This window comes from Bactrocera tryoni, unplaced genomic scaffold (genome assembly GCF_016617805.1).
Source record: "Bactrocera tryoni isolate S06 unplaced genomic scaffold, CSIRO_BtryS06_freeze2 scaffold_25, whole genome shotgun sequence".
Taxonomy (NCBI): Eukaryota; Metazoa; Arthropoda; class Insecta; order Diptera; family Tephritidae; genus Bactrocera; species Bactrocera tryoni.
In genome coordinates, this window is record NW_024395977.1 from 14321273 (window position 1) to 14348608 (window position 27336).

Sequence of the window (27336 nt, forward strand, 5' to 3'; positions counted from 1 at the left end):
CCATTATTCATTTATGTTTAACAACCACTGCTTTTTAACAGTTGAAACTTTTGATACTCTAGGTAACCCTACTGACACAGAGTTGAAACCCTTAATACCAAAAAATTGAAGTTTGACAACATTTCAACCGATTTTGCTTTTTGATGGATTAAATTGAAAACCATAAGACCGAATTTCAAAACTTCAACAAAATTGCAGTTGAGTTGAAAACCATAATAGGGACCATAACGAAAGTATGCTAGGGAATACGGTGCGATACAATTTTAATAAAATAAGTTCCTTGTTTATTATTCCACTATTCCGAAAGTTACTGTACGTGTTACGTTTTCACTATATGCCATTCATTTGAAGATTAAGCAACAAGCTAGCTGTGTGAACGTGTCAAAAGTGGTTGGCATAATTTACAAGTGGTGATTTTGGCTTGTAAGAGGTAGAGGTTCTAAATTCTTAAAAAACGTTACAATCAGCCATATGCATTCAAAAGCAAGGAAAGACGATTTTACATTTTAGAAATGCTGTCTGAACGATCTGTGATCAAAAGCGCATGCTGTATTGTTAGCTTCTAAACACAGGAGAAAAATTCACCCGAAATTTGCAACTGTTCACGAGGCAATAATTTATAGTCATGATAACGCTTCTTTTATGTTTGGCTTTTTGCCCCATCCAGCCTTAAATTGTCAGAATGATTGGAAAATGTTATCGCAATTTTGCAAAAAAGAAAAGAAAGACGAACCAATAGTTTATAAGACTGGGATAATTCGGAGACATATGTCCTCATGGTTGTAATATTTAATCGAAACTATGAAAATCCCTTTTTACATTCATACACTCGTGCCCACGCAAACTTTACCACTACATATATATTCTAAATTTTTCAGACATTTTCGTTCTTTCGGGCTTTTCTTAAATTTTGTTTTTTTTATGTTTTTAGTGAGCATAAGTAAACTGAATTATATTATCTCGTTATAATTATAGTTTCTAATTTATTACGTTTAGTGAGTAAAATACAAATCAGCTTTTCAGTGTTTATACAAAAGCGGCCGATTTTATAGTTTTTGAAGTGATGCACCGACTAAACTTCGTGTTCCAGTTAAAAAAAAAATAAAATAAAATATTAATTTCAATTATAGTGTTAATGAAATTAAATTAAAAAAATAAAAAAATATCATTTTTTCATCGCATGTCAGTCTCTTACATTTCGAGCTCACTATCGTTCAATTGATTTATCAATGAATGTGTATTTTTTTGTTTTTAATTTTTAATATTTTTGATTAATAACATGCCATTAACTTATTTCTAAATAAAAAATTTCTCTGACGCAAAAAGTACCTCTATAAAGTGTTGTCAAATATGCACAATACATAAAAGTTTTGAGCGATAAGGTTAGCGTGGCACGAGTGTATATATTTGAGTATCGATAAATATTTTAGCACCAGGTTACACTACTATGAGCAAAAAATGCTTTGTAATTCAGATGAATTATTTTGCACAGTTTTATTTCAGTGTCTTAATACGTGCTTTATTTATACATATATTTCAAAACAATTAATCAGAAGGAATTAAATAAACATATCAGATTAATGGTACGCACAAATTTGGCTTACATCGGTCGAGTAGTTGCATATTTTTTTCAGATTAGTACGTTTGACTCGGCAATTTTCCAATTTATTTACTTCTGGAAAAGAGGCCTCATTTGACACAAATTTCTTCCCAGCTAGTTTTTCATGTTTGCAAATGAAAACAAGTTTCATGGATCTGGAGAATATGATTGCAAAGAACATCATAGTTTTCTTCTAAATTCAAGAATTCATTCTGTTCATTTCTTCATTTATATTTAATATAGTTAGTGACTTATTAAGTAGAGAATTTGAAACACGCACCCGTTCCCCTAAGCCATTAAAAAAAATTTTATACATAATTCATCTTTGTAAATTGAAAAGATTTTTTATCAGAAAATTCAATTTCAAATTAACTAATAATATTAAATAATCGTACATTCCGATGAAAATTTTCTAATACTTACACAAGACTAAATTAATAATTTTTTGACATAAAAATGAGTTTAATATTAATTATATATATGTACAAGAAATAATATATTATACATTTTTTCGTATATAAAAAATTTTTTGAAATCCTATGCATGCAGGGATGCTAAATTTCTTACAATATTTCATAAAGTTTTGGACTATAATACTTACATTTCTTAGTTTTAAATCTATATAAATAAAAAATAAGAACCAACAATTTTAAGTTTTTCGGAGTAAGGGAAGATCTTACGAATAAAAATTCAATATATGTATGTAATTGTGAATATTACATATGCACATCGATAATTAAAACAGCTTTTCATTTAGAAAATACATTTAAATCAAGACGTGTGCATTCATGTCTGTACGTACATACATATGTATATGCATTGATATAAATAAGCTCTTTATTTTTATACATATGTAGTAGTCATACACACATGGCAATTCGATAAAGTAGTTGACTTAAGCAAAACAAAGAATTTTGATTTTTAAATAATAATTGGTCAGACGCATTTACATACATATATCTTATGATAACTGAGCGCTTCTGTTTTTAAGATATTTCTTTACTAATACCCGCACATATGGAATTACATATCGTCAGCTAAAATGCAAAATAACGTAACATTTTCGGAAATTTACAGGGAAAAGAATGGTACATGTTATAAAAATGAAACATGAGTGAAAAAAAATTTACATATTGGTTAAAACTGGTTTACTATACATATATCTGATAGCAGAACCTTAAAATGTCGCACATATGTCGTTATATGTATGTATGTAATTTGAAATAGTGGGTCGTAATCAACGAAACACGCAATTTCGAATTTTATTATCATACGTTATTTTGTATTTTAGGCGACGATATATTTTTTCATTCATTTCAATCACTTCAATTAATTTAACATACTGTCACATATATGTACATATGTAGGTTTTCCACTTCAAAACTCTGTACTTATACGTACATTTAAATACATATGTTTGTATGTATATAAAGCTACAAATGGTTTAGAACCAATAAAAGGTGTACTACTTTTTGGTATTAAAAGTAATATATAGAAGATGGAAATAGCTCGACCTAAATTATCTTCAAACATTTCATTACTTTTTTAAAAGTCATTACATGAATTCAGTACCAGAATCAGTTTCAAACCTTACGCACTACCTCTTCCGTTACATTTGTTAGTACTCTTATTTTGACAAAGGAGCAAATTAAATGCAATTCCAATTTAGTCAGTAAAAAATATCGTTGTGCATGTATGTAAATAGTTTTAATATATATTCATAAATAAACGTAAATATATCTTAGTAGTACGTAGATATCTCAATCAACAGATTCGCTATCGATATTACAAATTAAGCTATAGTTTTTGCTTTCCTTCCTTTGACTTTATCCAGTGATTTCAGTATTAACACTATATATCGATAAAATTGAATGCCTATTCAAGGTTACTATATCAATTGAAGAACTCCGAAGATTTTCATAATGTAAGATATTCTCTTTTGGATTACCGGATTTTGTCTCTATTGTTGTCGATTTTGGTTTTTCCTATTTTCGACGACGCCCTTTATTTATAAGACTATTATCTTCCAATGTATTAACAATATTTTCAGGAGCCCTTTCCGTACTACTCCTTTTTAAATTATGCAGGCTACTTTCATCATTAGGATCGCAATTAGATTTTAGCGCTGATATAAGGAATCTCAATTGCATTAAATGTGACGCCGTTATGCGAGGATTGCTACAGTTTTCTAACCATTTAAGAAATTGTTCACCATGATTTATGGCTTCGTAATCTTCATCTTCTTTTTTTAACGCCGATAATTTAAAGCGTTCTTCTTCATCTGTTTTATTGGAGTGATTGTTGTTATTGACATTTTCATCGCTACTATTTTGATTATTGTCACTTCCATAGCTAATATTAGATTCACTTCTACATCCATCATAATCTGCTCCTTCGACACTTGTCGGAGTAGTAGCTTTACTTAATGAAATTACAGACGGATTGTTATTGATTTTGTACAATAAATTATCCAGAACGTCCTTGCAATCTGACATGTCTGTACCGCAGTCTTCTGCTTCTTCATTATAAAGGGGAGAATGTGGAACTTTTGCTATTAATTGCTCATTTGGGCTATGCATTGGAGTAGGAACTAAACTTTCTCCTGGGTTAGGGCTTGGTGTTGAGTCCTGGGCTGGTACTGTCGGTGATGGTGAAGTAGCTGTTAAATTGTTTTTTACCGTGCGAGCTGATAGATCTTCGGGCTTGTTTGAAGAATCTACATTTTCCATATGGGTAGAATGGGTACTGTTAAGTATTGTTGAACTTTCCATTGAACAGCTGTTAATACTTTTTGTTAGTTGAGTAAACAGAATATTTTCCAATTGAGAATTTTGAGTGGATTTATTTGATGTCAATGCAGTAGTTTCAATATCTGTTGAAATGGTCGCAATGGAAGACGGTTGATGTTGTTGTTTTATAGGTGGGCCATGAAGAACAGCGGCCGCAGTAGTGGGTGCTAACGAATTAAGACTAGCACCCAAAGCTTTGCACCAATTAAGCCATGCGGAGTTTTTACCATCCAAAGAAGGTGCAGTCGATGGTGTTATTGATGCAGAAACGCTTAATGGGGTAGTGACATGAAGTTTCGCTGATTGATGTGGTGTTGAAGATCGCAATGGTGGACTCGATGCCCCCATTGGCGGTGCTAGTGGCGATGGATAGATATTATTCAGTCCCAACATTGCTTGCTGAGACTTCAACCAATAAATTAAGGGATCATCTGATAAAATAGAAAGCGATGGTGCGAGAGATGGGCTGGGGCATTTGATTTTGTTTTTATTATTATCTTCATTTAGACGTAAGTTAAGTCCATAACATGATTCTTCAGAAGTCGATGATGGGGATTTTTGTTTCGCCCAATTTTTAACAGACAACCCTTGTTGTCGATCTCCACAGTCACTCTGAGGACTTTCCAATTGTAGTTGAGGTTTTGTTTTTACGTTACGTAATGGGTTTGTTGTAGCCCCTAATTCATTTAGACAAGACATTGCTGCCAGTCCAGGATTTAACTGTGCCAAAATATTTAGATTTGATGTAAGTTCATTGAAACTAATTGCTAGAGGTGATTGTGCCAGGCCAGAGAGCCCGGAAAGCTGAGATAGGCTTGTCAGGGGACTTATAGCAGCAATTGCTGGATCTGTTTGACGTGATACGTCAGTGCCAAAACTTTTATTATTCTTTACAGCACTGCTAAAAGCAACATAGTCCGTAGACAAGCCATTGAAAGTAATCTCTGAAAGTGTTTTGCTTGACGCATAGTCAAGACCATTTAGCGGAGACCGTTTATACATCATATCGTCATATTTAATTTTATTAGAATAAATGAAGGGTACAGAACTACCGTCCAACTTTTGACGTTTTTCGGGAGGTCCTACGAGAATAGCGGCCGATGTTCCCAGTTTTTCGGCCAATGAATCAGCTGTTATTTTATCAGTTTGTCGTGACATAAAACGCAGCTTATCCTCGTTTTTGCACCACCCACGTAATGTAGATTCTGGGACTCCAATATCACGAGCCACTGATGCTTTGGACTCTCCATCATGAATTCGTTGAATGGCGTTGATTTTATCACTTGGAGTCAAACTACGCAATGGGCGTTTGCCCTTTGTAGTCATCCGAATATTCATATGGGAATAGCTGGAGATATCCAACTTCAGACCGGTTTCGAACAGTTTGAATTCTGGAAAAGAGAAAATATATAAATAACAGTATGTCAAACAAATACTTGTAGGGTCTTTCATACATTTATCAGTATACCCAGAGATGCAAGAAATTAAAATTCGCTATCTGAAGGCATACAGTATGTTTGCTATATACAAGGGTTGTTTTCTCCTCAAAAATTAACATACTGGGGCAGGATTGCAGTAATACTATCCGCATCCAATAGAAATGCACCACTCTTTTAAAATATTAAATAAGTTTTACGGTATACCCGTGACTTTCGGTTGTGTAAACAAAACCGTGCCACGCTGTTTATATAGTATGTAAACAAGTTAAAACAGTTTTTCATGAACATGCGACCTCACATTGGTAAGCAAGTGTATGTTATGCAAAGTGAGTATAAATATACACAAGTATTTTATTTTGCCAGGCAGTCATTGGTACGAGCTTCACCATATCAAAAGTAACGCCCGCTGTTCTCCCTTATCTAAATTTACATATAACAACGCTGATACGCAGTAATAGCGTGTTACTTTTTAGTGGACGAAAGACAATGCAACACACTGAAATGGAAAATGCTAATTGGTGCGCTTCCTTCGACACCGCATTGTACACAACTGTAGTTACCACTGCGGAGACATACATTTCCTCGCGAAATTACGAATAAGCAACAAGCGAAATTTCGTCGGCTCTACGTCGGGTGCCTGGGAGTCGCGTTTATGCACGTGACTAAAGATTTATGATTTGTTTACCTGTACGCTCATTGTACTCATTGCAACCAAAGAGATATACAACCCTAACACAATACCAAGAGCGCAACATGTTTGTTCGAGTTCGTTCGTCAACCAAGCTGTAGGTAAGTTGTAGTCACAGTGGATATACATATGTATGTATGTTGCAACTCACAGTGGGATCATTAAGGCACATCATGAAAACAGGTATGCACAAGGCATATGGCTCCCCATTTTGTGGCAAACTGTCTTATATTATAGAAGCCTAGCAAAAACAACCACTTCATATTAGCATTAGCTCCGCCCAAAAATATGAAGAGAGGCAGGAGATGGTTATTGCTTTTAAACTAACGAGTGGGGAATCCATATGCAATGCTAGGATACGTAATTTATTAACGCAAGAGAAATTTTGAATAAGAGAAGTATGAATTGCTCTTGAATGGAAATAGTTTACAAGAGATATGTATTTGTGAGAGAAAATTTGAATACGGCTAAAAATTAAACAGGTATTGTTTGGCTGAAGAGACATCAATTCGCATGTAATTATTAACAAATTCATAGCAACATGTTGCATCTTTTTTGTAGCACCTAAAATTAATCCGAGATGGATATATGGTAGAGTTACATATGTATATACTTATGTATATAACAATAATAAAAACGACGAGACTAGTTGTATTTCTGGTTAATGTGTTCCTTGGTGATATACATGCATATGTAAGTAGGTTGGCATTACAGAGGAGCCTAACATTGCCACGCCCACAAAATACCGTTAATTGAAAACTTATAAAGGGGTTTTTCGCTTGGTACTCTGAGCCCTTAAGGGGTATACTCATGTAATCACTTCGAAAAATCGATTTTTTTATATTTTGACAGTAAAACCTATTGAAAACATGCTGCTAAAAATTCAGACCGAAATTCATAGTATTTGATAAGTTACAGCTCATAGTCGCCGACGTGTCGTAAGCTACTGCCTACCATGCGCCATGACAAGTCTGCAGCTGCTACGTTTCTAAACGCATTTTTCTCGAATCATCATTTTCTGAAACAGTCATGGTCCTAAAAAAAAAGTATTCAACCGATTGCCTTAAAATTTACATATGTATGTTTTTCTACTCATTTATAGTTAAAGGCCCTACTAGAATTGCTTATGTTCGAAAATATTTTCATATTTTTTTTAAACAATTTTTAACGGAAAAACCCAGATTTTCGTGACTTTTTTTGAATTTCAACATTTTTTTTTTTGTAATGAAACGGACGATAGCCGTAGAACTACTGAATAATAATCAATTAAAAAAAATATATTAAAAATGTAAAAAACGAAAAAAAAAGGTTTTTTTGTACATTTCAAAATACAAATAAAAATATATTAGAAAATCAAAATGATTGAATTTTGTAGTCGCATAAAACAAATTTTCCTAAAAAGTGGTAAAATGTACGCGTTCACATGAGAGTACCCCCTTAATTGTAGTGGGAAGATCCTCTGCTTGACGGTTTTATATTGTCTTCTTATTATATTTTTTAAAGTTTTTGAACAACCCTAGCCTATATGCGAGTAAAAACATTTAATCAATTAGGTTACGAGGAAAAAGTCAGTCGGAAGTCATTTTATCAGGGATATGAACTTTAGACCACTATCTTGACCAATTTTATTCTTATTCAGCTTTAAACCTACTTTTGTTTACCAAAACACAATACACAGAAAATAATCATCTATCAGCACTAAGGTCTACATATTCCGTATCTGGGGACTTGAAAAGTTATGGTCCGAGTTCAGTTCCACTATTTTTCGCATTTACGCGAACTTAACTACGCTTTTGTGTGAAAACATTCATTTCAATATGGGAAGGAGATGTGGTTGTATTTCACTCATAACATTAGAAGATAAAAATATTGTTATGCGTAAAATTGGTGAAGTAGTTCCTGAGATGAAAGATTTTAGGCAAAGGTTGGCGATACCACGCCCATTGTTCAATTTTAACACCAGCTTCCATGAAGTCAGTTCGTTTAATTTTCCAACTCATTTACTTATTGAGTCATTGCACTTTTAATAGCTTTCAACATAACTGTTATATGTGGAGTACGCGTGGTTATCATCTTATTTTATCTATTTTTACAGTATCCGAAGATGTATTAGGAACACTTTTCTCGGCAAGTTTGATTGAAATAGCTGTAATGGTTTGTGAGATATGCACATTAAACCTATTCGAGGGTGTGCCACGCCAATAGATTTTCAAAAAATAATTTTACTTTATGTTATGTTTGCAAAAAAATGGCTTTCCGTAAGCGTGAATAACGTGATCTATTTCGAGGTTCCCTATTTTTTTAAAGAAAAAGAAAAGAAATTTCAAATTTGACGTGGAATGTTTATTATCATTCGAAAGTCCATTTTTTTGTCATTTAACTATTGAAAATTATCTCTTTCAAATGCTTGCCACGACTACGTCTCAGATGGTCCATCCTTTGGTGGCCTATTATTGAAACCAAATGTCATCGAGATCCCGACCTTCAATTTCAGGCATCACACACTCGGTTATCATGGCGCTATAACGGTCGCCATTGACGGTTACGCTCTCACTGATCATTGCACTGGCCCACAAACCATTGTTTTACTGGATTAAATGGCAGCTCTCGAATCTCTTCAGATTGCTCTTCGTCTTAAAGGTGGCAATTTTGCTTGTTTATATATCCACTGAGCCAGAATGGACCTGAACAGAATTTGACTCGAAAACGTCGGATCCTCTTGAAACTTTTCAAGAGTTCATAGAGCGAAGCTTCGCTTGGGAATGTCGTGTGGTTTTAGTTCTTACACAAGCTGTATTTTTTACGCTTTCAATTTAAGATTTCGACGTAAAGTGCTCATAGCCGAATCGACTCTACATGATCTTCTTGTACACTCCTAGCTACGGCTGTTATCACCGCTATCTTCACTGTTTACTGGACGTGGTCTATTCGGTGGAATGTTACACAATAATGAATACTGGGTCTCAAGATGGGTGATGGTGTTGCGAGAAGTACGCTCAAAATGCCGATTATGTTGACCATAAGTTAAACAAAGCGCACAAAACAAATTTTTTACAGACGTGAATTTTCGTTCAATACTGAACTAAAATAGCATGATAGCTTAACACGACTCATGCGTGATCTGTCAAAAAAGACTATTGCATCACCCGTTGCAAAGTTAGACGATGGCAAAAAGCTCTTAGTTGTGATGACATTTTATTCAAGGAACACGATCCAGTAAGTTTATCCACATAAATAAAGCGTCTAGTAGTTAAGCGTTTATCTGTTCACGTTATTGGGAATAACCAATAAGATATTTAGATTACACTGCTTTTGTCACAAGTTTTTTGTGATGGTTTTTGTTTATGTTGTTGTCCCCTCAGATACTAATATTGTTTCAATCAGTGTTTGGGACAGTTACATATAGTTTCTAACCTCATATAACATATGCGCTTGTCTCTTTTTAAATACCGTTATTTATACTACTTTTTAACTATTGTATTCGACTAACTTACATCATACTTAAATATGTGCCATATACAGTCACGGATCCACGGGGGGAACTACGGAGAGGGAAATTACAAAGACTTGATAAATGAACTAATTATATCATATAGAGCTTTGGCTTGTAGTATGATCGTAAAAATACATATGCTGCTGATATGGATTTCTCTCCGGCAAATTTGAATGCTGTGAGTAACGCTCAAGGCGAAAGGTTTTTTCAGGGATATTTTATTAATGAAAAAGCGCTATCAAGGGAAACATTATAAAAGAAAAAAAAAACAATCTCGTGATAACATCAAATAATCGCATTTGAGTATGGATACTAAGTGGAAATGTTTTACCAATTACACAAAACATTATAGAAACATAATATTATTTCTGAAATTTCTATGTGTAAGTATGTTATTTCTGCTAAAAACTTACAAAAAAAAGAACGTTAAATATCTTTACACTTGTCTGTTTAGAATCAACCAAAGTGACTACGCTAATATCTATAATTGTAAGTGAATTAATAATTTTCCCAAGATATGTATATGTGTCGTTATAATTTTATTATTACATTTCTATAAACTTGTTTGACGATCCCCACCGTTGAGTATTTAAATGTGAAAATATGCATACATACTTGTATGTATGAATAAATGTAAGGCACAGGAATACATATGTAATAATAATGAGTGGGTAAACGTATGAATGCATAATGCATTTGTGCATAAGTATAAAAGTTTGAACATACATATGTATAAAAGTTTACTATCCAATGACTGCATTAGAGTCTGGCAAATAAAGGTCAACAAAGGAAACTATTTAAAACATATGTATGGTACATGTAAGCCTTTATTCAAGTCTGGTACTTGTATCTTGGAATGCTTTGCTTATATGTCTGAGTATATTATATATGTATATATTACTTGGCATTAATGGTTCATTCATTTTATATGAGTATATAAAAATATAAGAGAAAAGAAAAAATGTGTTATATGTAGCTTCTCAATGCTTTGCTATGGGCCCATTGCTAGCTCTGAGCTTCCTTGCAAACATACCAATTTGTATGTGTATAAATATTGTAACATCTAGTGTGCCATATACTGATTTTTATGTGCTTTATATCCTTAGCTTGTTGTGACGAGACAATGCAATAAAAAAGAACTCAAATAAAAATACGAATCAGATGATAATTCCTTTCTCCCTCGTTTTATGCTCATATGCTTTCACGTAGATACATAAGTATATATATATATATACATATTATACATATATATATATATATATTTAGAAGTTGTGAACTGTGCTATTTACTTGCTTCCCGGATTGTGAATGAAAATCAGCTGATACTGCTGGATGATAATGTAATACGAATAAAATACATACATAAATACGTATTGCTTAAATATGTATGTATGTATAGGTTTGTTTATACCCATAACATATGATAGTTATATGTGTGTCAGGAAATTCGTTTTTATTATAAACTCTAATTCATAAATTGGTATCCTGAAGAAATTTGATTACGAAATATACGAAAAGGGAAAACATTCAATGTAGAACCTTATCAAATTGTTTTCAATTTGTGGTATAGTATAACGCGACCTTGAGATTTGCATACAAATCCGCAAGAATTGTTTATAGTAAAAGAATGTTTATGATTTATGTTGGCAATCCTGGATATGGAAAAAACGGAGACAACAAAAATAAATGAAATGTGAAATAAGATCCCATAAAATTAAATAGCCAAAATTTGAGTAAGTAATTGAAAAGTGAAATAAGATCCCATAAATTAAATAGCCTAATTTTGAGTATTTCGTTTGCATACTAGAAATTTTTTATTCTCTTGCACGTCTTAATATATTTAATTAATGTTTTATCAAGGCCAAATAATGTTAAGAGCACAATACTTTGGTTTATCTACGGTTATTGGTAATAGGTAACACTAATCGAGATAGATATGAAGTAAAATTTTCCTCACGTGTTTTTGGTGCTCCGTGAAGGTTGGTACCAAAGATAGGCGAAATTAGATATAGATTATTTGTCCCTAATCGAAAAAATAAATTTGGTAAAGAGAATCAGAGGGAGTAGAGATATATGTACATATGTATGTGATTAAAGAAATTAATAAACACTCAAGCTATATTAAAACTTGCCAAAGGCAACCCTCTCTATTCTTCTAACATACTGGGTAAATTCAAGTAATACTGAAAACTAATAAAGTGAACTACTCGCTTGCAAACGAAATACGGCAGAAAGTTTAATTTTACTGTAAAGCTGATACGGAAGGAACAACCGGTGAAATTGGCCTACAACTACAAGTATTACAATTTTAAATACCGTTCAAATCTTTCACTTTAAAATCGAGAAACCGTATGGATCCCAATGAAATTTGGTATCTTTCTACATAAATTTATGTATGTATATTATAAATCATAGACCCACTTAATATTATTTCACTTCAGACGTAGTCCATCGTCCAATTTTTAATGATAGCCAGCATTAAGTCCATTTCGGGTGTAAATTTGATGTCTCTGCCTTTTTCTTAGCAAGTTTGGTTAAAATAGCTTTAATGGAGTGTGAGCTATGTACATTCAATTAATTAGAGGCCGGAACAAGCCCAGTTTTTGTAATTTTTCAATCACAGACATTCTTCCTCCGATGCCCTGGACAAATTTAAAGTTTTATATTTTTTGTTGTATGTACTCTACAAGTCACTCATTATTCCCGTCCTGCTATATGGTGCAAAGGCATGGACGATGATAACACCTGATGAGTCGACGTTGCGGCTTTCAAGAGAAAAGTTCTGCGAAAGATTTATGGTCCTTTGCGAGTTGGCCACTGCGAATATCGCGTTCGATGGTACGATGAGATGTATGAAATGTACGACGACATTGACATAGGTCAGCGAATTAAAAAACAGCGGCTACACTGGCTAGATCATGTCGTCCGAATGAACGAAAACACTCCAGCTCTGAAAGTATTCGACGTAGTACGTGCCGGAGGAAGCAGAGGAAGAGGAAGACCTCAACTCCTTTGAAGGAACAGGTGGAGAAGGACCTGGCTTCGCTTGGAATCTCCAATTGGCACTACCTTGCGAAAAGAAGAAACGACTGGGGCGATGTTGTTACATCGGCTAAAACCGTAAGCGCTTTTTACGCCAGTAAAGAAGAAGAATGAAGAACAACTGGTAGAGAATTCGATGATGATTTTCGAGTACTTTTCTACTAAATTAAGTCATATATCATGAATAGCACGTTCCATATTAAATTCTAAAGCTTCAAGAGAGTCTGGTATATTGCTCAAGACCAATGACTCCAAATAACCCCAAAAGTAGTAGTCTAATGGTGTTAAGTCACAACTTCTTGAGACCACCCAACGTCACAATTTCTTGAAATAATTAAATCTCCAAACTTTTCTCCCAATAATTCAGTTGTTGCACGTGCTGTGTGACTTGTAGTCTCGTCTTGTTAGAACCAGATGTTGTTAAGATCAACGGATGGTTCCAGCAGCCAAAAAACTACATCAAACTGCCAACTTATGTAAACGTGATGGTTGTTCATGAATAATTTTTAGATTTTCTCGCACCAGAACCGACAGTTTTGTTTATTTACCGCATTACTCAGATACAAGTGGCTAAATTCGACGAATAACGAGCAATTGGAGAACGGTTACTTTAATAATAAAATTTAATAATTTGTAAACGTTGTTCTTGGGTATATTTGTCCATGATGAAATTGTAAATATTACTGAATTCAAATAAAAAAGAATTCACATCATCACTTATTAAAAATGTCCGAAACGACACTTCGAAATCATATCATCCCTATGGTAAAACCCAGTACATGCTCTCTTTGAGACGCCTTCTCCAAAATTACGGTAAGATTTAAATTTGTCGCCATTTTAATTAATATCTTCACAGTTTACGATGAAAACAATACTTCGAAGTACTTTCGAACTTCGGCCGCCATGAAATATTGCTGAATAATGAAGACATTTTGTTCCATCATATCGTAAGGAGCGTATCCAATGTTATTAAGCCTAAACCTTCCGTTAATTTAGGGACCCCTTTTATGTATTGCTTGCACGTTCAGACGGGCAGACAGTCACTCGGAATTCAACTCCTCTTGTCACCCTGATCATTTATATAACCTTATATCTATTTCGATTAGTTTTAAATGACACAAATAACCGTAAGGAGAACAAAATTATTATACTCTATACATAGCAACATGTTGCAATCAATGTTTTGCGCAAGAATTCAACATTCGCTATTCGACGAAGCTTTGAAAGAATTGGTATGTTATAAGCTTATATTATGGGTAAAAAACTCGGTAATATTTGTCATATAATTTGCCTCGCGTCCGAAATATTTACATACATATATATAACATAGTTAGCTCAAATGAAATATAATATAATATACATATTAAATAAACCCATCAAAAGATGATAAATTTTAATCCCTGATGCTGTAGGCTAGTGAAAATACAGATAAGAACCTGAGTTAGCATGTTTGCAGCATTTATACACAATTACTATAACTATAAATGTTATTTTAATAATATTAATGCATAAATGCACAAGTAAATTCTTAAGAAATATTTGACAACAATTTTTTTAACCAACGATTTTTATACCCTGAACAGGGTATATTAAGAGGTTCCAATGTATCACATGTGATACAAAAGCGCCCATGTATCATATATGATACATATGATACATATATATGTTATATGATATAGTATGTATATATACAAATAAATTAAAAAATATATGATATGTATCACTAATGATACATTGAGCGTATGCAATTCAACTTCGTAGTGACACGTTCGTGTATCATAGCTGATACAATATTTTTTGTTACCGTTATATCGCTGTCAAGATGTGTGGGATAGTTCAAAAATTCATCGATAACCCTTAAAAAATAAGTGTTGCACGTGTACCGTTAAAAATTAATTTTTGTATGAGGACAGGGAACCTGTTAAGTTTGTCATGATGTTTGTAACACCCAGAAAGAAGCGTCGGAGACCCTATTAAGTACATATGTATGTAAATGATCAGTATGTTGAGCTGAGTCGATTTAACGATGCCCGTCTATCTGTCTGTCCGTCCGTCCGTCCGTCTGTATATATACGAACTAGTCCCTCAGTTTTTAAGATATCCTTTTGAAATTTTGCAAACGTCATTTTCTTTCCAAGAAGCTGCTCATTTGTCGGAACGGCCGATATCGGATCACTATAACATATAGCTGCCATATAAACTGAACGATCGGAATCAAGTTCTTGTATGGAAAACTTTCACATTTGACAATGTATCTTCAATTCAAATTTGGTATAGATTATTTTCTAAGGCAACAATGTAATCTCCGAAGAAATTGCTCTGATCGGTTAACTATATCATATAGCTACCATACAAACTGAACGATCGGAATCAAGTTCTTGTAAGGAAAACTTTCACATTTGACAATGTATCATCACCAAATTTGGTATAGATTATTTTCTAAGGCAACAATGTAATCTCCGAAGAAATTGGTCGGATCGGTTAACTATAGCATATAGCTATCATACAAACTAAACACATAGTTACTAAAAGAAATGCACCTGTGAAGGGTATATTAGCTTCGGTGCAGCCGAAGTTAATGTTTTTTTTGTTTTAATACCAATTTTTGCTAAATAATTCATTTGGAACGATCATAAATTAATAAATCTAAAGTACATATGTTTTCAACTTGTTCAAACCGTAAATTTCGCAAGTAATATACAGTTTGACATCTCCACCTGTTTACTTGTATAAAAAGTTTATAGTGTTCGAAAATATACAAAATTGCCTGCGATAGCTTGACGACAGCTGTACTCACACAACTATAGATGGGATAGGAGGAGTTAATCATATTTCAATGTACGTATACTTGATAACAAGTTTATGAAGATAACTCAGATATAAATTATATAAGCCGGACGTTTGAAAACATAGCCAAGGCACTAAGTCCACATATTCGATATCTGGGGCTTAAAAAGTAATGGTCCAATTTCGACTTTTCAATTTTTAAAGGTATGATAGAATATCATTTTGCAATGTAATATAAAAAAGACGCTCCTCAATTAGTTTTATTCCAACAGCCTTTAAGTGAACAAAACTGTTGCAATATGTTACAAGAGTAGACAAGGTTGTCAAGGTTAACCTTTTACACCAAAATGGTCGTGTAAACATGGGGTCGTAAAATACTGAAAGTGGGCCGCATGAATTACTCCTGTCGTCATATACTACATGTGAATCTATAATGATTTCTTTATTTCATTGAATAGTGTTCTCTGTTGATTTCCCTATCATATACTTAATTTATCACTAACTTAACTACGTAGAACGTAAATCAATAAAGTTATGCGATAATATTTCACATTCGGAAGTAAAATAAGAAAACACTTTAACTTCGATCACAAATAAGCTATAATATCCTTTATAGGTAAATTTCTTCGAGCATAAATGGTAATAAAATTGTCTTCATCTTGATTTTAAACGATTAGTTTGAATGGCATTTGTGTGCTATAGTGATCCGATCCAAACAATTTGTACGAAAATTATAGTTTTATTTTAGACAATAATCCGTGTCGAATTCTGTGAAGAGATCTTGTCAAATAAAAAAGTATTGCATAAAAAGACTTGATTTTAATCAGTCAGTTTGTACTAATGTGATATAAAGGTCCAATATCAATCGAAAAATGTACAGCTTCTTGGAAAAGAAAGGATGTGTGAAAAATTCAGAATAATGTCTAAAAAGATATATGAAACTGAAGAACTAGCTCGCGTATACATTATTTATTAACATATGTATATATGTCCAATACACTAATATGAGAAATATAGTCATTAGTCGATTTTGATATAATTATTTCGGACACAAAGAAATCGAATAACGATGAAATTCAATGCAAAATTTTTTAAACGTAAAGATTTGCCAAAACCTGCAAATATGTTCATGCTTTTGATCTTTGCAAGTTGCGAGTGTATAAAATAATCGGTCACAACTGAATTAAACCTTTCCTTATTAGTTTTTGTTGTTAAATTAGGTTGAAGAGAAACATAAAGGAGGAAATTCGTAAATGTATATTGACTTCACGTTTTAAAAGTTTAAATTTGAAATATAACCTGTTACACATACTATAACAAGACGAGTTGAATATCGAGTGAGTATCTGCCCCTCTGTCTGTTCGTGGAAGTGATAACTTGAAAAAAATCATGATCAAAATTGGTACATATATTCCTTGGCACACAAGGAAAGTTGTTATTGTAAACTATAATTTGAATTACAATATTATGAATTGGTACAGGGCATTGGAGTTTGAATTTGCATCTGCTGTTTAAAGCTTTAAACAAAATAGCCGTGTATACGCCTCTATGATAACCACTCAACATACATATAACGGTTTTGTTGAAAGTTCTTACCGATAACTTAATGAGTAAATATGTACATACATTAAAATAAGTTTTACAGATAGTACGAAAAGGCTTATTAGGAGAGTTTTTTTTTTATTATTTAAACAATATAATACTATTGCTTACGTTCATTGAAACGAAATTGGTCACGTAGAATTAATAATTTGAGTACTTGATGAGTACTATTTTTATTTCCAAAAACTATAGTCTCCTCGAGGCTATTGTTAAGGGCAATTGACAAAATATGATATTAAATAAACATTGAGTTTAAAAGCTATTACATCATCATTAAAATTGTGCTCGAATATTTCTAAAAACTAGCAATTTTCTATTGTGCTTTGCTTATTTCTAGCTCCATAGTCAAAATTGCGGCAAAATTGCAATTCTTTTGGAGCCGTGATTTGGTGGTACGGATGGATAGAAGAGGTCCTCCATTCGTAAAAGTAATACACGCTATTTCACTATGTTTACTCAAATTGCACATATTTTCCAATTAATATATTTTTAATTACACTGTACACATTGAAATATATCTAAATTTTACATTTTTTGTGTATTTTTTAAGAAAATAAATATATTTTATAAACTATTTTGCGTTCCTACAGTTTCGAAAGATTTGTGACTTACATTTATGACAAGTATTAGTGTTGCCACATTTTGTTTTGTGAAAAAATAATGAAAAATATTTCTGTTTATCATCTTTATTATTATTTAGTGCTGAAAGAAATTCGACACAAAAGAACTCTGAACACCACGTTGTTGGACCGCCAATTCATAAAAAAAATTATATAGCAAAATAATATATAACATATCTCTAATTATAAAATTTTATAACCATTGTTCCTTTATATATAACAAAAAATTTGTTTTGATTAGTTTTTCACAACACAATATGTGGAAACATGGGTATTAGTCATGAATGTAAACACACTAACTGTGAATGTTAATTTCCTATATGAAATTGTTGAACTTTGTATACAAATATCTCAAAAACCAGAAGTCTAAAGTGAGTATATACATATGTTAATCCTAAGCCCCTTATTTATTCGCCCATATCGTGCCAAAGATTTATTGCAAAACATGTTTTTAGAGGCTCCATAAAACAATATTAATATATAATATACTATATATGTATATACATATATACTATAACAGTTTTTCGTTTGCCTACGAGTTTAGTATATTCGAAAATGCAGACACCACATTTTTGAGAAATACTGTTTACTTTTAGCAATCATTGCTCAAATTTCTTTACAAACTCGAAAAATAAACCAGAAGAAAATGTATTTTCATTAAAATTAAAAATCGTTAAATTTATAAAAAAAGACACAGCTGCTAAACTAGAATAACAGTTGTAATGCCAGATAATCTGAAACAACCCTTACTCCCATAGATTTGATACGCAGACAACTGCTAAAAGTGTGATAGCACATACAGTGTGAAATTGGTGGAATCCGATGATAACTCAGATTTATTAAATTTTAATATCATACTTACCGTTTATTTGAAACAGTTCGAAGAATGAAAGAGGGTTTGCTTCAAAGCAATTCCTTACTTTATATTTTATTAGCTTGTCTTTTATTTCTGCCTAAGTTATAAAATCTTCAATATTTACAAAACGTAACATACACACAATAACGTACAACTTTTATTTTTACTTATGTATGTACATACATACATATGTAGGCCATAAGCAGTGTAGTCAATGACACTTCAGTGCAACAGATTTCCTTTCAAACAATTTAATAAATCATGTATGCATGTATATCGTCACTATCTCACTTGTAATACAATCGCGAAAATATTAGCATAAGTATTAAATCAAAATTGGACAATTGAATGTTTGTAGATTTATATTTACGATTTTTCACTTTAATATGGATCCATATACATGTGTCGTATACATATTGATACATACATACATTTACATAGTATATACGCTATCAAATTAGAAATAATCACACTTTCACTGAAATTAAGTTTTATTCTCTTCTTATTATTTGTCACTTCGCGTAGTAATGTCCGCAACGTGGAAAAGCACATTTATTTATATTAATCGTAACTTTGTCACCTTTTTTTGCCTTCACCGTGGCGCTGTTGTCTCGTCCGCGTGTCCAAAGGATGTGATTGTGTTTCCGTTCAACGGTGCTTTGCGAACCTTCGAATATGAACGACGTACCGGCAAGGCGACAAATTGTCGCGAGTGTAAATAAGGCCCAACAACTATGAGCGCGAGCGCGACTACGAACGCGAGTGTCGCTGAACTGGACCTAGTGAGCGCCGAAGTTTAATTTTAGCGGCGAAAGTATTTGAATTTGCACAAATTTACCGCCACCATCATGGTCGTCGCAGAAACTACCGCCTTATTGTACGACAGTGTAGTTGCGTTCAAATTTACTACTAACGGATACAACATGGTTATGAGCACGTGTGCATATGTGAGAATGTTTTTGTGTGTGTATTTAATATGTGCATGCACATGAACTTATTCAAGTGTATGTGTTTATGCGCGTGTTTGCAGTGCTTCCTTTTGGGCATTTGGTCAGTTGCGCGCGCTCTTGACCAAGCTGAACCAAGCTAAACCACACCACCGATTTTAGTGACAGCCAAAAATGTAATGATTAATAGGCGAGCGACGCGAAACGTAAGCGAGCGACAAAGATAGCAACGTCGTAGCCAGCTGACAATCAGCAAGAAGAAGACGGTAAAGAAGGTAATCCGCTGACCGTATCGGACAATTGCGCGTCTACACGGGCACAATTTCGCTGTTGTGTCCTGTCAACCAAACATTCGCACAAATGACATACATACATAAGTATGTAGATATTTGCAATCACACATACTAAGGGTATGGTGTGAGCATACATACCATAGCACGTGTAATTGTGTGGACCTATGTATGTACATATGTATATACATACATATGTATGTACGTCAACCTCAATACCTTCTTTTCAAGATATAGTATATGTATGTATGTGTATGTACGTATAAATGAATATAAACTCATATTGGCAAAGTGGTGGTCATTGTCACAATTCTGACACTCGGCAAAGCTATCCTTTGCATCCTTCTTCGTTCTTAACGGTACCCATTGTGGCGTCAACGACGGCTGCGAGGACATAGAAGACGATTGCGATAACTGCTGCTACGACTTTGACTTCGACGGAGACTGCGACTACTATGCTGTCGGACACTACGGACACATACTTAAATACCTATGGGTACATGTGCTACATATATTTGTATACATGTATATACATATGCATATATGTATATACATATTTACATATATGTACATATGAATGAACATCAGGCCTATTTCTTGCCTAGGCTAGCTTGGCCATCCTGAGCGGTTGGTAGGTTGAATATTTGGATCAATACGTGTAGAATGCGCCTATTTAGAAAATATAAGATGTATTTTGATACATGTGTAGGTGATATACATACATATGTATATGTACGTATGTGGGGTAGTGTCTGCGTCGCACGTATACACGCATAGGACAGAGCAAACGCGGGTTTGCGTAGAGACAAGTACTGTAGTATGATGAGATTAACAACGGAACATGGTGCGATATATGTATGTACGAATCCGTTTTTACGTTGAACTCGTGTTTTATCAGAAAGGAACAGGGGTGTGTATTTAATAGGAAGACGTGGTTCAGCTTTTCGTTTGTTAGTTTGCACGCAACAGTAAAGCTGATGTACGTACATATGTATGTAAAACATACTCCCAACCGGGCATGCAAATGTATACGCATAATTGAGCGTTCTATTGTTAATGAATGTATGTAGATACATGTATTTATGTATCACGTTGTATGCACATATATGGCATACATGACTTGACCAAAACGGGTGAAAATCAGGAAAGAGCACAAAAGCATAATGGAAATGAATATAAAAGACAAAGGTGGACTAGATTGAAAAAATGGCATAGACCAAGACGGTGAATGTGGAATACTTAAATGTATACAAATGTATGTACATATGTATGTATATACCCAACTAAGTATGTATATGCAAGAACACTGAAAAAAAATCCGCACTGTTATGCATATTAGAAGAGTCCTTACGTTAATAGTTAAATTATTTGCGATTGTCAAATATGTATGTCTTTATTAGCTTTTAATGTTTAGATTGGATACAATAAATAATTTAAGGTTAACTCGAGCTGTTTCAAATTAATCGTCTCAGTTCTTGTCTAATGTGTTAACCAGTTCACCTTTACCTGTTGGGTATATGCTGTATGTGTACATTTTCATACAAGGTTAGGTACATATGTACATACATAAGACCAAATGCTGCATCATTTCGGTTAGGCAGAAATACATTTGAAAGCGCATATATTCAAATGCATACATGAACTTACGCTGAAATATAAATCTGTTTGTAGATTTGTTTATATTATGTATATATTTATGTATGTACATATGTGTGTATTTACATAAGTAGGAACATCTATGGTTTTTGTACTACTTCTTATATCCTCACTTTTCAATAACTATTATACTTTATCACATTTTTTTCGAATCGGTTAAAACGATCATATAATAATATGTATTACATACATATGTATGTACATACATTTGCTATGGAGTAAGACGGATATTGAAATATAATTGTTTTTATATTAAAGTAAGCAATAGTGAAAACTAGATATGAATGTATCTTCTTATTTATTGTCTGAATGTTTATATTCGTGATGTTGTTGTTTTTGTTTACATTCGTTTCAATAAAACAATACATTAAATAAAATTTTTGCAAATTATTCTCATCCGTCGATTACTTACATCTGTCTACATAGTATGCATACATACATGTACGTACATTCTTTAGATTTGAAATGTCCATATGTACATATTGCACATAGATATATGGCCAAGAAAAAATACATTTCCCTTTAGAAGTACTTTAGTATTTTACGTGAATATGTAAGGATATGTATCCGTCAATCACATGTTTATACAAATACTGATTCGCTATAATAGCCCTGTTTCACATATGTACATACACACATACATACATATATATATATGTATATGTATATGTACCTTTGGCTAAAATTTCTTTAGTGGAAATATGCTCAATTGAAGATTTTATATGGATCAGACCTACGCCTATGTGTATATGTACATACATATTTATATATTCGTGTATATATGTACAATAGATCCATCTAAATTTACAAGGTAAGTTTCTTGAAGAGACTGGCTATGTAGATATGCATGTACATACGTACCCATTTGCATTGAAATGGCAAGAACACATTTAGCGTCTTCGCTGGACAGCGGCTTTTCATTCTGGCCAACTGGCAACTTACCGATGTTAATATCACGTTCCTTTCCTTATTGCTTTAATAGAAACTCAAACCTGTTCAAAAATGCTGCGCGGCTCTCTGTTTTGTTCTTGTGGTTAGACTATGCAACTTAGTTGTTGCGATTTATCTGACTTTTGTTTTGCTCACACTTTCGTATAGAGTCCTATTTGCTGCTACTCATAAAGATGTTCGCTCTCTTTGCGCTCTGAGGATATGCATAAGCATGTGGAAAGTAGCGTCTACATCCCTGATAGTGCTTCTTCGGTTCAATCTTCGTTTACTGAATGCTTGCAGGCGTCATTGGGATTTCAATTGATAATGCCGTGAATTTTTTTATTGTTTCGTAAAATTGAACAGTTAGTTTGTTGACTGTTTAACGCATGTAACACCCAAATCAGAATATACATATGTATATACTTATGTACATACATACATTGGTGGGTTAATAAATTGGAAACGTATTTGTACCCATGAATTGTATCTAATGGGAAGTATTCACCACCCAAACTTTTGACAAATACATTTGAAAACCATGTTTAAAAATAATATGCAAAGAAAACCTAAATTTTTATATTCGTGAGAAAAAAATTTGGAAGGCACGAAAAAATCCGAAAAAAAAATTATGAAAGTATAGTGTTAAACTTTGCGTGGCCACGAGTGTATAATAATTTTGATTACCTTTTGTAACACCTGTCACATAACCCAGGATATTATGCTTTTGCAAAAAATTTTCACCTTGTCTTAGCGAGCCAACTCTATCGTATCCTTCATTGATCAGACCCGATTCTGACTAAGTTGAAAATTTTTCGGAAAATGTTTTATTTCATGCCCCAGGTTTCATTTCCATAGCACAAGACTAGTCGTACCACGGCCCAATACTGTTTTAGAAGTGCTGTGAATAACCATGACGTTGACTGTTGTTAGCTTGCAACCAAGACATATGAATGAGCATACTGCCTTAAACACATATATTTCAAATTTAAGTGTTTTTGCTAGACAAGGTGTTTTCCAAAGTAAACAGGGTCGAATCGTTACATCCGTGCACGGATCGGCAAACATACGAAAGAAAATTACGTGATACGTCAATCGTATGCAGCAGAGATAAAGAGATCCCCAACTCTCCTGTCACTGCAAATGTGAGAACCGCTCACCTACCGAACTTTGACAGTTGACTGGATTGGGTAGGTTTTGACGTTTTGTAATTGGAATGACTGGAACGGCCAGATTGAAATTATTCCAAAAATATACGTGAACGGAGGAATTTGTTGCCGTTGTTCAAGATCGCTAATAAAAATTTAAAACAATGAAAATAAAAGAAAATGCGGAATTTAAATATATTTCATAAAACGTTTTGTAATTTGATGCATAATAGAATAAATTTTCAATTACAAATGATTAAAAACATTTAATAATTGAGAACTACCAGGCTTAATTCACCTTATTAAGTATTGAAAAATCAAAAGTCAGTTGTTTTAATATACCATAAAATCATAAAAAGGATTTAAGTAGTTTCGTCATATATTAAAAGTCCAATATATAATAATTTGCAATCGTAATAAATATTGGGTGTTTTAATTTAAAATGCCCTAAAATTCTTATTTTGTTCGATCTGGCCATTATGGAAAATGTTATAAAAAACGCTTATTTTGAGGCGCTCACACACTGGAATAAGTTGGGCATCCCATTATCCCTGGTATGCAGTGATTGGCATTATGACATATGATAGCAAACGGGTCGTAATGTACATATTTTCAATTCACAATAATTTTTAAATTCCACATTGCTTTGGATCTTATTTTTAGGTCACAATAGATGTGGAACTGTCAAAAAAAGCTAATTAAATATCCAACTTTGTTTTTTTTATTTGAGCTCAAATGAAAGTGATGGGGATAAAAAAATAGTGCGGAGATAGCTAAGCTAAAAAAAAAGAAATTATGAATCCTCATTAACAAAATTTTATTTGTAGATTATTGTTGAACAAAGCATTTGAATCTTAAAAAGACGGTGGAGAATTTTAGGATATACCAAGAGAGAAAGGTATCACCCCACAAAAGTGGAAGATTTACTAACGTTTGTGAGACATTACATAAAATCTGCGTAAAATTTACAATAAGTTACGACCTTCAAAATTGCGATTCTTATCACACACAAGAAATGGGCACAGGGGTTGCGAACCGCCTCACCGCAATCGACCAAACGATAAGAGACCAAATAATGTATACTTTAATAAATTTAATTCAAATATGTATATGTCCTTTACCTTGTAAATAATTTTATTTTTAATGTCAACTAAAATACAAAAATTTTGTTCATATAAATAATTTTTGTTTTTTTAATTTTTAATGAGACATTCCATTCATTGGTTTCTTATTTGTGTTCTTTATTACTAAAAATTATAAAAAACATAAAATTTAAAAAAATTTGCTCACATTTCCATAAATTTGTCTATTACGATTGGAATCGTCATTTGAACGAACGGATACGTTTATATACTCGTTCTCGTTTGTCATCATGCCAAATTACGATAGAAGCGTTACGATCACGTATATAAGCGCTACGATCACGTATGTCATAATACGAAGTACAGACTTTTACGTGACGTATCACTCGTCACGGATGTAACGATTCGACCCCAGGACTTTAAAAAAATAGAAAAAATGGTTTTTCAGGCAAAATCAATTTATTTTATTCAAAATAGTCTCCTTCTGCTTCAATACAGCTTTTTAAACGGTGAAAAAGCAACGACTGTTTTAGCTCATTGGGTGGTATGGCCATGCCGGTAAGCCTTTTGAATGGCCTCTACGTCTGCATAACGCTTTTCTTTCATGGGCAAATGCATTTTTCAAAAAGGAAGAAGTCGCACGGTGCCATATCAGGTGAATACGGGGAGTGGTTAATGGTTAAAATGTGTGGTCACAAGCGTGCTTCGAATGTTGGATTCTGAGCAAGTTTTGGTCGTCAGTCAATTTGTGAGGAACAAACCGTGCACACACCTTTAGTAAACTCAAATGTTCAGTCAAAATGCGATAAATCGATGTTTTGGAGATGTTCAATTCCATTTCCATGAATTTCAAGAATGATTTCGGCTGATTTTTGATGAATTCACGTACAATTTCGATGGAATTTCCGGTGATCACGGATTTTGATTGGCCCCCATGTTGATCGTCATTTATGTCCTCACGACCACTTTGAAAACGTTGAAACCACTCTGCACCAGTGCACTCTGCTAAGGGATACGCAATTATCGCGATAAACTTGTTTCATCAATTGAAACGTTTCGGTAAAAGTTTTACCAATTTTAAAACGAAATTTAATGTTGGCTCTTTGTTCGAAGCTCATTTTCGCACCGATAACACAAAAATACTGACACTTAAAACGCATAGATGGCTCTCGCTCTGCACATGATCATAATACAACTTACTTGAAAATCAATGAAAAAAAAATAAACGAAATTTTTCATTGATATTCTAGTATATTATATTTTTTTATTACATATGCATCATTCTAATTAAATTATTTATTTATTATTAACTGTTTCCAAGTGCATTACTAATATGTCGCTTCTCATAATGGTTAACCCGAATCACCCTACGTAAATTTTTTGTGGAATTTTGAAAAGGTTGTTTTTGTTTTTGCGGTATCCTTTTGGGCAAACTAAAAAAACTGTAGCATTAGATTTTATGTCCTGGACCCAGGGTCCTTGAAATGTCCTGTTGCCATATGGCAACGCTAGGTAAGCTAGGCCACTGGTTTACATATAAGTAGAAAATCATTCCGCAACCCCCAAAAAACAAAATTCAAAACAAAAATTTTCCATTCACTTTATTATATATCATTAAAAAATCAAAAATAATGAATTCATTTTATTAAATATTATTGAGATAATACACAATTTTATTGAAAAATCCTGGTTTTTTCACATTTTTGTATGATATGCTTCGAAGCAAGGCAAACAAAGTCCAACATCACATTTTTTGCAGGCTGTTCGCACGATGTACATACTTCCATACATCACCTGTACATCGCCTATTATATCCAATTGGAACCGCAAGGTGATCAGTCCTGTCATAGCGCAGGACATTCGTTACGGATTCAATTCGTTTTTTTGAGGTTTTTTGGAACTTTTTCAGTTCGACGCCGTTGTGCTTGCAGTAGTAAATGGCTACTTCTCTCTTAAAATCTTTAAATGACTTATTTTCATTAGCGGATCTATAAAGAAGCCAGCTGTTTTGCAAGCTTGCATCAATAAGCCAAGTAAAAATGGAATGCCACCATTTTTTTCCTCTAAAGCTTATGCGGTGGCCTGCAACATTTTGGTCAAATCGATCCACACCCGACATAAATTTGTTGTATTGAGTTACAACGCACGGACGTGGAACTGGTATTTTCCTACGCAATTCTCTACTGTAGCGAGATGCTGTGGATTTTGGTTCGCCACTAAAACATGTCAATGCAAGGCAGACTACCGAGTTATCTACCCACTTAGTCTTATAAATTGACTCCTCTGTGATTTCCACGCTTTCGTAATATCTTCTTTGCTGTTTACGCAAATCCTTCTTATGTGGAATAGGACAACTTTTTGGAATTCG

The 27336-nt window shown here is 33.3% G+C and overlaps 1 protein-coding gene across 4 annotated transcripts; it reads right to left on the minus strand.

The window, feature by feature from the left end:
• Window positions 1-2091: 2091 nt before the first annotated feature.
• LOC120780640 (protein distal antenna) lies at window positions 2092-20086 on the minus strand. 4 transcript variants are annotated; one of them, XM_040112903.1, is made up of 2 exons: window positions 19496-20086; window positions 2092-5780 (listed from the first exon to the last, which is right to left on the minus strand). In XM_040112903.1, exon 2 carries the CDS (start codon window positions 5725-5727, stop codon window positions 3586-3588), a length of 2142 nt encoding a protein of 713 aa, XP_039968837.1. In that variant the 5' UTR covers window positions 5728-5780; window positions 19496-20086; the 3' UTR covers window positions 2092-3585. The 4 variants fall into 4 exon arrangements, with proteins under 4 accessions (XP_039968837.1, XP_039968836.1, XP_039968839.1 ...); XM_040112902.1 differs by having other exon boundaries at window positions 18922-20086; XM_040112905.1 differs by lacking the exon at window positions 19496-20086 and adding an exon at window positions 17551-17887.
• Window positions 20087-27336: the final 7250 nt, after the last annotated feature.

What these genes read in the sequence shown, in the direction of transcription:
- LOC120780640 (XM_040112903.1), bottom strand. Translation starts at nt 5,727, where the DNA reads ATGAATATTCGGATGACTACAAAGGGCAAACGCCCATTGCGTAGTTTG.